The sequence below is a fragment of the Equus quagga genome, chromosome 5 (assembly GCF_021613505.1).
Source record: "Equus quagga isolate Etosha38 chromosome 5, UCLA_HA_Equagga_1.0, whole genome shotgun sequence".
NCBI classification, from domain to species: domain Eukaryota; kingdom Metazoa; phylum Chordata; class Mammalia; order Perissodactyla; family Equidae; genus Equus; species Equus quagga.
In genome coordinates this window covers 118,335,252-118,349,656 of record NC_060271.1, presented here as the reverse complement: position 1 = coordinate 118,349,656, position 14,405 = coordinate 118,335,252, and the positions used below count along the sequence as shown (strand labels likewise).

The 14,405-nt window shown below is 35.9% G+C and overlaps 1 protein-coding gene across 5 annotated transcripts in view; it reads right to left on the bottom strand.

Annotated features, from left to right (window-relative positions):
* Positions 1-14,405, bottom strand: part of ASXL2 (ASXL transcriptional regulator 2) — a 162,483-nt gene that overhangs the window by 39,373 nt on the left and 108,705 nt on the right. Inside the window, exon 1 of one of the 5 annotated variants that reach the window (XM_046663139.1) lies at positions 462-1,838. The exons of the other annotated variants lie outside the window; for them this stretch is intronic. Coding sequence (XP_046519095.1) covers positions 462-570 — 109 coding nt within the window. The 5' untranslated portion in view covers positions 571-1,838. Of the gene's footprint in view, positions 1-461; positions 1,839-14,405 lie in introns of those variants that run through there. 5 annotated transcript variants of the gene reach the window in all.

Here is a 14,405-nt window from a genome sequence, read left to right as displayed (position 1 = left end):
ATCTCTTAAATCAACAGTTTTAGGCCAGTGAGAGAGGCTTCTTTAGGATTTCTCTAACGGAAACAATGTAGGTTTGCACAGGATGTAACCACTCTCTACTTCATTGCTATTTTATACCCCATTAGAGCTTAGCTAAACCTTAGTCGTATGTGAATAAGGGTTTTTCCTTCAAGAACCTATACCTCTTATAATAGAGAGCGATTAGATTTTTATGTTCTTAAAGTTTGACCATGTATTATTTGTGATAAGAGATAAAGAAATTGCTGATTCAGACCTCTTAATAATAAAAATAATAAAGTAATAATCACTACTGCTAGTGATGACTCTCGAAGAGTGCACCTTCCTAACGCATTCTTTTTTCACATTAGTTGGACTGAAAAGGCCTAGACAGCAAAACAGCATCCCATGCTATGGCTAAAGAGCATTAAGATCTCATATAAAGTATGTTGGTAGGTAGCTACCTGACATGAATATGAAGAAGCATGGTTCATTGGAATACACAAGTTTTGGAAGACAGCATTTCAACTGACTCTTAGATGTCCTAAGAAAGGAATACATAGTAGACAACATTGAAAGGGGACAATCGACAATACTAAGATGACATCATACTTAGCTTCAGCTTTGTATCCCAACCCTTACGATCAGGTTTACATATACGGGAAAGAACTGGCATACAGTAAGTGTAATATGAAAAAAAAGTTCATTGTAATAACTCATACAAAAATGGAGTTGGATAATTCTTGAGATGGTTGAGTAATAAAAAGAAACCATATCCTCAGTGCACTTAGATATCGACCAATTTTTTAAAATAACAGCTTTAGTGAGATACATTTACCATACCATACAATTCACCTAAAGTGTAAAATTCAATGGCTTTTAATACATTTGCAAAGTTGTGCAACCATTACCACAATCCATTTTTATCATCCACCAAAAACCCCCGTACCAGTTAGCTGCAACTTCTCTTTCCTGTACCCTATGCCCCTAGTCCCAGGCAATCACAAATCCACTTTATGTCTCTAGGCATTTGCCTATGATTCCGGACATTTCATATAAATGGAATCAAACAATATATGCTCTTTTGTGACTGGCTTTTTTCACTTAGCATGTCTTGAAGTTTCACCCATGTTAGAAGATGTATCAATAAGTTTTTATTCCTTATCACTGAATAATATCCCATTGTATGTATATGGCACATTTTGCTTATTCATTAGCTGATGGACATTTGGGTTGTTTCCACTTTTTGGCCATAATGAACAATAATATGAAGAACATTCGTTAGCAAGATTTTTGTGTTGGACATGTTTTCAACATCCTGGGTTCATATCTAAAAGTGGAATCACTGGGTCTCACAGTAACTCTATGTTTAAGTTTTTGAGGAACTGCTAAACTGTTTTAAAAAATGGCTGTACCAGTTTTACAATTCCACCAGGAATGTATGAGGTTCTACTATCTCCACATCCTTGTCAACACTTACTGTCTCTTTTTGATAAGATCAATGTTTCTAAAGGGACATAATGAAAAATTAAAAAACTATTAATATTTAACTATGTTTATTTTCTTTTCAATGGTTTGCACAAATCTGATAATACACATTTCCTCACCTGCCCTAAATATTGCCTGAAAATAAACAGAAAACAAACAAACCAAAATAAGCCCATTATGGAACATAAGAATTGTACTTTGCAGCCTGGAAAAGAGACAATAAAGCTATCTATAATTACCAGGGCAAATTGTTTGGACTATTTTCCCTTAAGGCAAAAGCCCTTTCTAAAAAATGAAACCATAAACATTATCTCAAAGCAAACTGAAATAAATCATGAAAACCCCAGAACCCACCGGTGAGGAACATCTCCCAGAGTTGACTTAATGTCAAGTACTGATCTCATAACTTATACGAAACTTAAACTTTGTTCTTACTTTGAAATACTAAAGGCTCAGAACTACAAACAGCAAGAAGATTTAAACTCAAAGATTTAAAGACATGTTGAGAAACTTCTCTCTCAGAATTCCTTTTAGTGGCTACACTGTCTTCAAAGATATATAATTTTATTAATTAGAGCAACCAAGAATTAAATATCTGGGGCCAGTCCGGTGGCGCAGTGGTTAAATTCACTTTCCGCTTCGGTGGCCCGGGGCTCTCCGGTTCAGATCCCGGGTTCAGACATGGCACCGCTTGGCAAGCCAGGCTGTAGTAGGCATCCCACATATAAAGTAGAGGAAGATGGGCATGGATGTTAGCTTAGGGCCAGTCTTCCTCAGCAAAAACAGGAGGATTGGCAGTAGTCAGCTCAGGGCTAATCTTCCTCAAAAAAAAAAAGAAAAAAGAATTAAATATCTTCCAAGTGCCTAACACTGTGCTAGATTCATTTGAAAAAGGCTTCACTGAACTCTCGTAGCTACCCTCTAAGGTGGGTACAAGTTCTTTCTACCACCACCCAAACTCTTCCAAGTCTACCCTGAAATAACTAAATAATCTAGTTGGGTTGGCATCCTTACTGACAGTTTCCCATGCAAATAAAAATATGAAAAAGGACATATATTTATAAATTTTAAATATACACATGGATCTGCATATTTTGATGATATTATCTAAATTTTATGTATCAGGAAATTTAACTTGACAAAGGTCACAGCTAGTAAAGAGCAGAGCCAAGATTTGGACATAGTATATCTTCAGAATGAGTGAGTACCTGCAGTGGGCTGAATGGTGGCCACCAAAAAGTTCTGTCCACCCCCCAATCCCCAGAACCTGTGAATGTTACGTAATTTGGAAAAAGGGTCTTGGCAGATGTAATTACGGATCTTGAGATGAGAAGATCATCCTGGACTATCCCAGTGGGTCCTAGGTCAAATGACAAGTGTCCTTAGACACAGAAAAGACAGTGATGTGAAGACAGAGGCAGGGACTAGAGTGATGTGGCCACAAGGCAAGTAAGTCAGCAACCACCAGAAGCTAGAAAATACAAGGAACAGACTTCTCCCCTAGAGCCTCTGTAGGGAGTGTGGCCCTGCTCACACCTTGATTTCAGACTTCTGGCCTCCAGAACTGTGAGAAAACAAATTTCTTTTGTTTTGAGATACCCAGTTTGTGGTAATTTGTTACAGCAGCCTCAGAAAACTAATATGGTACCTAAAACTGCTTTTATTTTTTAAAGTAGCAACTCACAGATGTTTGTACATTTGAAATGTTTAAACCAAAAGCAATTACTACAAATCTGCCACTCAAATTGTCCCCTTTTGGGATAGTGGGAGCTCCTTCAAGGTGTAAACCATCTTTGGGACATAGCCCCAGCAGTATCCGACTGCTTCCTTGCCATGTGGCACAGAAAGAGTCCCACGCAAATCTTGCATAATTTTTTGCCCAGACTTAGATCAGCTACTTCTTCAAGGAGCCCTGATACCTTTTCATTGAAAATGGTGTTAAAAGCCTATGTGCTGCACACTAGGAGTGCTCACTGCTGGTGGGTTACCTCTGGTTCTAGGACTTCTCAATGGCTGGAACAAGAATAGTCTTTTTTTCAGGAGAAACATAAACAAATTGGTGCTTGGTACCAAACTCAAATTTAAGATTATAGGACTGTCACTTAACTTTTCTGATTTTATATTTCTACCACTTTTCTTCTTCCCTGATAATCCTGGTTTCTAATAACATTACAGTAATTATTAATTTGCTTTCTATTACAAATCAAGTTTCAAAGAAACCATACCAACATAATTATCAAAAATGAGACTACTGAAAGCAGCTTAAGATTTCTTTGTGTCTGGTCTCCCACATCTAAGATATATCCCACAATAACTTACCTATGTCATTATGCCATAAATCTGACATATACTTGAGTTTTCTTTATGTTATCATTTTCCTAGAGTCAATCTTAAAAATTTAACAGTTTAATCAACTAAAACTATAAAACAAGTTATTTTCATATAAGTCTAGCTCCCTCTCCTGTCTACACCATTTTATTACCTTTCTTCCCCTACCTACAGAAAATCATTTGTTTTTATCCTTCCAGTGTTTTTTTGTTATTTTTGTTTTGAGGAAAACACAGTATATGTATTTTAGTACTTTTACTCATTTCTTTTTTTTTCAAGTAATTTTATTGGGATTATAATGGTTTATAACATTGTGTAATTTCAGGTGAACATTATTGTTTATCAATTCCTGAATACACTTGATCGTGCTCACCCCCAGTAGTCTAATTTTAATCTATCACCATACATACGTGCCCCTTTGTCCCTTTCGCCCACCCCCTAACCCCCTTCTCTTTATCCACATATTTGTTATCTTCCACATATGAGTGAAATCACGCAGTATTTGTCTTTCTCTGTCTGGCTTATTTCACTTAACATCACACCCTCCAGGTCCATCCATGTTGTTACAAATGGGACAATTTTGTGTTTCTTTATGGCTGAGTGGTATTCTGTTGTATACATCTTTATTTATTCATCTGTAGAAGGGCACTTGGATTGTTTTCACATCCTGGCTATTGTGAATTGTGCTGCAATGAACATAGGAGTGCATAAATCTCTTTGGATCATTGATTTCAAGTTCTTTGGATAAATACTCAGTAGTGGGAGAGCTGGATTGTATGCTATTTCTATTTTTAATTTTTTGAGAAATCTCCACACGGTTCTCCACAGTGGCTGCACCAGTTTACATTCCCACCAGCAGTGGATGAGGGTTCCCTTTTCTCCACGTTCTCTCCAACATTTGTTGTTTTTTGCCTTGGTAATTATAGCCACTCTGACCAGTGTAAGGTGTATCTCATTCTACTTTTGATTTGCATTTCCCTAATAATTAGTGATGTTGAGCATATTTTCATGTGTCTGTTGGCCATCTGTATATCTTCCTTGGAAAGATGTCTGTTTATTTCCTCTGCCCTTTTTTCTTTTGAGGAAGATTAGCCCTGAGCTAACATCTGCTGCCAATCCTCCTCTTTTTGCTGAGGAAGACTGGCCGTGAGCTAACACCCGTGTCCATCTTCCTCTAGTTTGTATGTGGGACATCTACCACAGCATGGCCTGCCAACCAGTGCCATGTCGGCATCCAGGATCCAAACCAGCGAACCCTGGGCCACAGATGTGGAACGTGTGAACTTAACTGCTGCACCACCGGGCCAGCTCCGCGTCTGCCCATTTTTTGATCAGGTTGTTTCTGTTGTTGTTGTTGAGTTGTATGAGTTCTTTATAATAATTTTGGAGATCAGCCTTTTGTCTCATAAATGATTTGCGAATATTTTCTCCCAGTTGGTGAGTCGTCTTTTCGTTTTGTTCGTGGTTTCCTTTGCTTTGCAGAAGCTTTTTAGCCTGATGTAGTCCCATTTGTCAACTTTTTCTTTTGTTTCCCAAGTAGACGTGGTATTCAAAAAGATATTGCTAAGACCAATGTGAAAGAGTATACTGTCTATATTTCCTTCCAGGAGTTTTATGGTTTCCAGTCTTGCATTCAAATCTTTAATCCACTTTGAGTTAATTTTTGTGTACCGTGCAAGATAATGGTCTACTTTCATGTGGCTGCCCAGTTTTCCCAAGACCATTTTTGAAGAGACTTTCCTTTCTCCATTGTATGTTCTTGGCTCCTTTGTCAAAGATTAACTGTCCAGAGATGTGGGGTTTTATTTCTGGGCTTTCAATTCTGATCCATTGATCTGTTTGTCTGTTTCGGTGCTGGTACAATGCTGTTTTGATTACAATAGCTTTGTAGTATGTTGAGAAGTCAGGGATTGTGATGCCTCCACTGTCTTCTTTTCTCAGGATTGCTTTGGCTATTTGGAGTCTTTTGTTGATCCATATAAATTTTTGGACTCTTTGCTCTATTTCTGTGAAGAATGTCATTGGGATTTTGATTGGGATTGCATTGAATCCGTGGATTGCTCTGGGTAGTATGGACATTTTAACTATGTTTATTCTTTTTTTTTTCCTTTTTCTCCCCAAAGCCCCCCAGTAAATAGTTGTGGATTTTTACTTGTAGGTCCTTCTAGTTGTGGCCTGTGGGATGCTGCCTCAGCATGTGCCTAGGATCCGAACCAGCGAAACCCTGGGCCACTGAAGCAGAGTGAAAGAACTTAACCACTCAGCCATGGGGCCGGCCCAAACTATGTTTATTCTTCCGATCCATGAACGTGGAATATATTTCCATTTCTTTATGTCTTCTTCAATTTCTTTCAATGTCTTACAGTTTTCAGTGTACAGCTCTTTCACCTCTTTGGTTAAGTTTATTCCTAGATTATTTTATTCTTTGTGTTGTGATTGTAAATGGGATTGTATTCTTGATTTCTCTTTCTGCTAGTTCATTGTTAGTGTATAAGAATGCAACTGATTTTTTAAAATTGATTTTATACCCTGAAACTTTGCTGTAGTTGTTGATTATTTCTAATAGTTTTCTGGTGGATTCTTTAGGGTTTTCTAGAATCATGTCATCTGCAAATAGCAAAAGTTTCACTTCATCCTTTCCAAATTGGATTCATTTTCTTTCTTTTTCTTGCGTTAACTGCTCTGGCCAACACCTCCAGTACTATGTTGAATAGGAGTGGTGAGAGTTGTCTCCTTCCTGTTCTCAAGGGGATGGCTTTCAGTTTTTTACCATTAAGTATGATGTTGGCTGAAGGTCTGTCATATATGGCCTATGGCCTTTACTATGTTGAGATACTTTCCTTCTATACCTATTTTATTGAGAGTTGTTATCATAAATGGATGTTGGATCCTGTCAAATGCTTTCTCTGCATCTATTGAGATGATCATGTGATTCTTATTCCTCAAACTGTTAATGTGGTGTATCAAATATTGATTGATTTGCGGATGTTGAACCATTGCTGTATCCCTGGAATAAATCCACTTTGATCGTGGTGTATGATCCTTTTAATGTACTGCTATATTCAGTTTGCCAATATTTTGTTGAGGATTTTTGCACCTAAGTTCATCAGTGATATTGGTCTGTAGTTTTCCTTCTTTGTGATGTCCTTGTCTGTTTTTCGGATCAGGATAATGTTGGCCTCATAGATGTGCTGGGAAGCATTCCATCTTCTTCAGTTTTTCAGAATAGTTTGAGAAGGATAGGTACTAAATCTTCGAATGTTTGGCAGAATTCTCCAAAGAAGCCATCTGGTCCTGGACTTCTGTGTTTTGGGAGGTTTTTGATTACTGTTTCAATCTCTATACTTTTCAATCTATACTCCTATACTACTTCAATCTCTATACTCCAAGTATGTGACTGCTCTGTTCAGAATCTCTATTTCTTCTTGATTCAGTTTTGGGAGAGTGTATGAGTCTAGGAATTCATCCATTTCTTCTAGGTTATCCAATTTTTGAGCATATAGTTTTTTGGTAGTATTCTCTTATAATGCTTTGTATCTCTGCATTATCTGCTGTAATTTCTCCTCTTTTGTTTCTAATTTTATTTATTTGAGCCTTCTTTTTTTTTTTCTTGGTGAGTCTGGCTAAGGGCTTGTCAATTCTGTTTATCTTCTCAAAGAACCAGCTCTTAGTTTCATTAATTCTTTCTATTCTTTTTTAATTTTCTATTTCAGCTCTGATTTTTATTATTTCCTTCCTTCTGCTGACTTTGGGCTTTGTTTGTTCTTCTTTTTCTAGCTCTGTTGGGTGCATTTTAAGATTACTTACTTGAGATTTTTCTTGCTTGTTGAGGTGTGTCTGTATTGCTATGAATTTCCCTCTGATGACTGCTTTTGTTGTATCCCATAAGAGTTGTATCTTCATTTTTGTTTGTCTTCAGGTATTTTTCAGTTTCCCCTTTGATTTCTTCAATGATCCAATGGTTATTCAATAGCATGTTGTTTAGTCTCCACATATTTCTGACTTTCCCAGTTTTTTTCTTGTAGTTGATTTCTAGATTCATAGCAGTGTGGTCAGAAAAGATGATTGGGATGATTTCAATCTTCTTAAATTTATTGAGGCTTGCCTTGTTCCCCAACATATGGCCTATCTTTCAGAATGATCCATGTGCACTTAAGAAGAATGCATATTCTGTTGGTTTCAGATGGAATGTTCTATATTTATCTATTAAGTCCACCTGATCAAGTGTTTCATTTAAATCTACTATTTCCTTGTTGACTTTTTGTCTGGATGATCTGCCCATTGATGTGAATGGGGTGATGAGGTCCCCCACTATTATTGTGTTGCTGTTAACTCTCCCTTTAGGTCTCTTAATAATTGCTTTACGTACTTTGGTGCCCCTGTGTTAGGTGCATATATATTAATAAATGCTATGTTCTTTTGGTGGAATGTCCCTTTTATCATTATGTACTGTCCCTTTTTGTCTTTCGTTGTCTTTTTTAACTTGAAGTCTGCTTTATCTGATAAAAGCATGGCAACACCTGCTTTCTTTTGTTGGCCATTAGCTGGGAGTATCGTATTCCATCCCTTCACTTTGAGCTGGTGTTTGTCTTTGGAGCTAAGATGCATTTCCTGAAGGCAGCATATTGCTGGGTCTTGTTTTCCAATCCATCCAGCTACTCTGTGTCTCTTGATTGGAGAAGTCAGATCATTTACATTTAGAGTGATTATTGACATATGAGGGCTTAATATTGCCATTTTATCTTTTGTTTTCTGGTTGTTCTGTGTTTCCATTGTTTCTCTTCCTTTGTATTTCTGACTGCCATTTCATTTTGGTGGTTTTCTGTGTTACCCATTTCTTTACGCAAAAAATCATGTACTATAATGTCCAGCACCTTAATTTTTTAACTCAGTTAATAAATATATCCTGGGGAATATCCTACAACAGAATATAGAGATCTTCCACATTCCTTTTAATAGCTGCATGGAATTCCACTGTGCAGATGTACCATAATTTCTTCAACCAAACTTTGATGAGTACTTTGCTTCTTTTTGGTCTTTTGCTCTTATTACTGCAATGTCTTACTCAGTGTTTCCTAAGGTGCTGTACCAAAAACACCACTATTATTATCTAAAAATCTGTTGGAAATGCAAATTACTGGATCCCAGTCCAGATATAGTGAATCAAAAACTCTGAGGATGGGACCCAAGAATCAGTGTCATAATAAGTTCTCCAAGTGATTCTGATGCATGCTCAAGTTTGAGAAGCACTGGTCTTAAGCTATACTATTTTTTGTTGTTAACAGTTTATCTGTGGATTGATTACCAGAAGAGGGTTTGCTAAGTCAGAGGATAAAAACATAAGCCTCCAGAAACAACAGTTAGTAAAGTTTCACTATTCTTGAGTTTTGAAAGGAATTCATGCTCTTCCTTTATTACTTGGTTTCATGTTTTACATTTATTATATCTCTAATTTGTTTGGAATTTATCCTGGAGTATGGTGTGAGAAATGAATCCACTCTCATCCTCTTGGCTATTCAGTTGTTCAAACATCTTAGTACATATCTTCTTACAAAGGTCGTCTTCAAGTTTTTGTTGTTCTTGATGTAGTTATTACAAATGTGTTCCTGTTTTCCTTGATTATTAACTATATTTATGATGGTTGGATGCTATTATATATTAATTTTATTTACATCCTGCTACTTTACTAAATTCCCTTCTTTATCAATTTTTATCTCCATTGATTCTTTTGAGTTTGTCAGATACATAATCATATCATCTGCAGAAATAGTTTTCCCTTTCTCTTGTTGCTTATTGTTCCAACTGCTTTCTCTTGCTTACTTGTGTTGATAAATATACCTCCAACATAATGTTATATAAGAATTGAGATGGGGTCGGCCTGGTGGTGCAGCAGTTAAGTTCACACTTTCTGCTCCTGCGGCCCAGGGTTTGCTGGTTTGGATCCCAGGTACAGACCTACGCATAGCTTGTCAAGCCAAGCTGTGGCAGGCATCCCACACATAAAGTAGAGGAAGATGACCACAGATGTTAGCTCAGGGCGAGTCTTCCTCAGCAAAAAGAGGAGGATTGGCAGCAGATGTTAGCTTAGGGCTAATCTTCCTCAAAAAAAAAAAAGAAAGAATTGAGACAGTGGGCACCCTGTTCTTAACTTGTTCTAACTAAAGAGTAAGCCAATAGTGTTTCCCCATTAAGATGCTATTTTCTGACTAAGTTAGCATGTTAAAGAAGTATCCATTAATTCTCGATTTTATTCAATATTGAATTTGCTCAAAGGCCTTTCCAGCAAATAGAGATAATGACTTTTCACATTAGCTCTATTAATACAATGAATAATAGTAGATTCCCCAGTAATGAACCTTACTTGCAATCCAAAAACCTCATGTGTTTATGATATATAATTTCTAATGTATCGTTGCATTCTATACACTAACGTTTTATTTAAGATTTTGCCTCAACATTCACAAGACAGATGTGTACTCTCTGGGAAGTTTGGAAAATCTGCTTCCAAAAAAAACTGGATGATTTCTTTTTCCTGCTTTGGAATAGTTTAAAAAACACTAGAACGTTTGATCTTTAAACATATGGTTGAATTCCTCTGAAAAACCATTTAGGAATGGTGTTCTTTCAAAGGGGAGCTCTTCTACAGCTCTACTTGTATGGAAATTTAGTTTAGACTTTCTATCTCTATTGGGTTCAATTTTTGTACATTCTATTTTCCTAGAAAACTGCCCCATTTAAGTTTCTAAAGCATTGTGGAAAGTCTCGTAGTTTTAAAATTTCTTGTTTTGATTTTTATTTCAAGCCTAATTTGTATATTTATACATTTTCCTTTTTTTTAAAAAAGTAGGTTAGTGGTTTGTCTATTTTCCTCTTTTATTTTAAAACCACTGTTTCTGATGTTTTTCTCTTTTCCAATTCAGTAATTTCCATTTTAATCTTTTCTTCAGCTTTCTATTCGCTTACTATGTTATTCTTTTTTTCCCCTAGCTTTTTTAGTTGTATGCTTATTTTATTTTATTGGTAAGAGGTATGTGATGCTATAAATTGTTTCCTGATAACTGCTTTGCCTGTAACTCAAATTCTGACACAATATATTTTTTTAACGTATTCCAGAATTATGGTTTTTAATCCTCCTTTGACCTAAAGGAAATTCAACAGCATGTTACTTAGGTGAAAGAGCCTTTTTCTTTTTTGATGTCATTTTCAGTATTATTTCATATACTATTTTAATTATTGGGGACTGATGTTTTTGTGGTGGTCTAAAATATGATCAATTTTTGCAACTGTTCTATTTGCACTTGAAAAGGTTTATTCACTATTATACAAATAAAGAGCATGATACATATCTATCAAGCTAGCTCACTGATTATGTTAAGTGTTCTATAGTCTATTTCTTTTTTGTTCACTTGACCTGTCTTGAAATGAAAGGAATATATAAAACTTTCTTATTATTAAGATTAATGCTCTTTCTTCTTGCATCTCCTGTAGCTTCTACTTTATGAAAATGATTGTCTTGCATAGATATTAATAACTACTGCCATCTGTTATGTTTTCACTGTGAACTGAAGCCTCTGATTCTTTTAATGCTTTTTTCCTGAATTATTCACTGTCAGATATCAACTCTGCAACTATGGCTTTCTTCATATTTACATTTGCCTACTGTATCTTTATCCTCCTTTTATTTTTATCCATTCCAAATCTTTATTTTAGGTGTCTGTTAAAGAAGTTTACTGATCCCTTCACTAAAGTGTGTGGAGTGATAGGGCATCTTACTCTCAACTGAGCAACTTATTCTCCAAAGATTCAAGGAAAAAAAAAATTCTATGTATTATATATGAAACTATCCTATTAGTTTGTGACTGTTTCAAAATTTTAAAAACTAAACATTAAAAATATGGACACAACAATTAGCCAACTCTCTACTAAGTGAGAGCTCAGAAAAAGCCATGGCCTCAAATACAAAACAGAAAGGAAGACAAGCAACATGGTGGGAAGTGGTTGAGGTTTTGAATCCCCCTACATTTCCTTGCATATGCAAGCCTCCTTGCCCTTCAGCTTCTATTGCAGGTCTCACTTAAGTAAGATGATTAAAATGTTAACAAAGAGATTACGGCATCAGAGGTGATGAACTATATATAACATGTTAAAAAAGATTTCACTGGAATATGCTTGTTTGTATAGCGGAGAAATGAACTTCACTCTTCATATTAGTTCCTTAGGGCTGCTGTAAAAAAGTACAATAGGCTGGGTGGCTTGAAAGAACTAACATTTATTCTCTCTCAGTTCGAGAGGCTAGAAATCCAAATCAAAGTGTTAGCAAGGCTGGTCCCTTCTGAGGGCTCTGACGGAGAATCTGTTCCATCCCTCTCTCCTAGCTTCTGGTGATGACCAGCAATCCCTGGAGTTCCTTAGCTTATATCATGTGGTGTTCTCCTTGTGTCTCCATGTCTTCACCTGGCTGTCTTCTTATAAGGATACCAGTTTTGGTGGATTAAGGCTCCAGCAGGACGTCATCTTGATTAACGAACTCGGCAACAATCCTATCTCCAAATAAGGTCACATTCTGAGGTACAAGGGGTTAGGACTTCAAAACAGCATTTTGGAGGAGACACAATTCAAACTGTAACACTTGCCCTTCTTTTATTTAGCCTATTTTTCTGAGCTAGACAGATGGTATGAACAGAATACTTTGCCATTCATTGAGTATAAGCTATTACAGTGTTATCTGGGCTACGAGGTCAGGGAATTTTATTGAGTACTTTCATTTATTCTGACATTCTCATCCATGTATGTGAACTGAGGACTTACAATATGTATATTTTACAGTATTTCTGTTAAGTTCTAAAGAAAAGTAAAATATCCCCACAAAGAAATTTTCTGGCTGTCAGCTTCCACCAGTGAATTCTTCCAAACTTTTTAAGGAAAAAAATCAACAATCTTATAGAAATTCTTTCAGAGAATGAAAAAACAGGGAATACTTACCAATTTGTTTCATGATACCAAATTTTGACAAGCACATTATATGGAGGGAAAAAAGTTGGCTAATCTTTCTCATCAATAAAACAAAAAAAATCAAATACAAAATATTAGCAAACTGAAATCTAGTGATACATAGGGTTAACAACCTATCATGATCAAGTTGGTTTATCCTAGGACTACAAGATGGTTTACCATCCATTTAATGTATAAAACCAACATAATTCACCACACTAAAAGAATAACAGAAAAAAATATAATCATCTCAGTAAATGAAGGAAAAGCAACTGATAAAATTAAATATCTGTTCATTATAAAATCTCTTAGCAAACTACAAATAGAAGGGAACTAACTTTATCTAATAAAGAATATCTACAAACAACCTACTATAGTCACTATCATTCTTAAAATGGCATAATGTTCAAAACTTTACCTTAAAAATAGAGAATGAAAAGGATGATCGATGTTACCATTTCTATTTCACTCTTTACTGGAAGCACTAGCCAGAATAACATGGCAAAAAAATAAAACTACCATTACTCATAAATCACGTTTGCATATGTGAAAAATCCTAAGAATAAACCTATATATAAACCATTAGATTTTAAAAAATAATTTAGCAATGTTGCTGGATACAATGTCAATGTTGGGAAAGGCAATCCACCATGGGTCCTGACTGTTGCTACAAGTACTTGCTGGTTATACCAAGAATGCAAGTCCCTGAACACTCTTTACCTGGGTCATCTCTCAGGGTTATATTTGCAGTGACCAACCTTGAGAGGAGGCAGCGACTCTTCACAGATGAAGTAGGCTTATTTCTGTTTACTATTTAAAAGCACTGAATCCCTCAAGCTCTGTGTTCCTTGGCTAAAATACAAACCCACTGCGTGACTAGCATGCATCTTGGCCAGTATCTCATCATCCCTGTGAGACTTGGGAATAAAGAGGAACTGACATAAAAAAATACGCTAATGTTCATACTCTCCTATGCTGTGAGTAATAGTCCTTTTTCTTTGACCCAGGAGTTCTACATCTTCTGTCAACATGCATGAATCAATACAAAGCTAACTTGTTAAAGTACAAATAGGATAAAATCCTAAACTCTTCACATACACTGACAGGCAATTTATGAAAATTAACTACATTTCTACATATCTGAAACAAACAATTATGAAATGAAAAAATTTAAAATCCATTTACAATAGAATAAAAAAGGTCAAGGAATAAATCTCTAGTAAAAGATGTGCGAGACCTCTACATAGAAAACTACATAGAAAATGAAAAAAAAAATAAAGAAAAGTATAGAAAATGCAGCCTTTCAACACTTTCATGGATTGAAAGGCCTAATAATGGAAACACATCAATAGAACCTAAATCGATCTATGGATTAAATGCAATTCCAACCAAAATCCTAGCAGATTAATGGGAGAGGGGGCATGTGGGAACTGACTAGGTGATTCTAAAATTTACATGGAAATGGGATGAGCCAAAAGAGCCAAAAACCTTGAAGAACAAAATAGAAAAACAAACTATTGCATATCAAGACTAAATATAAAGCTACAGTAATTAAAACAGGGATGGTACTGGTTCAAGGACAGATAAAACATGACAATGGA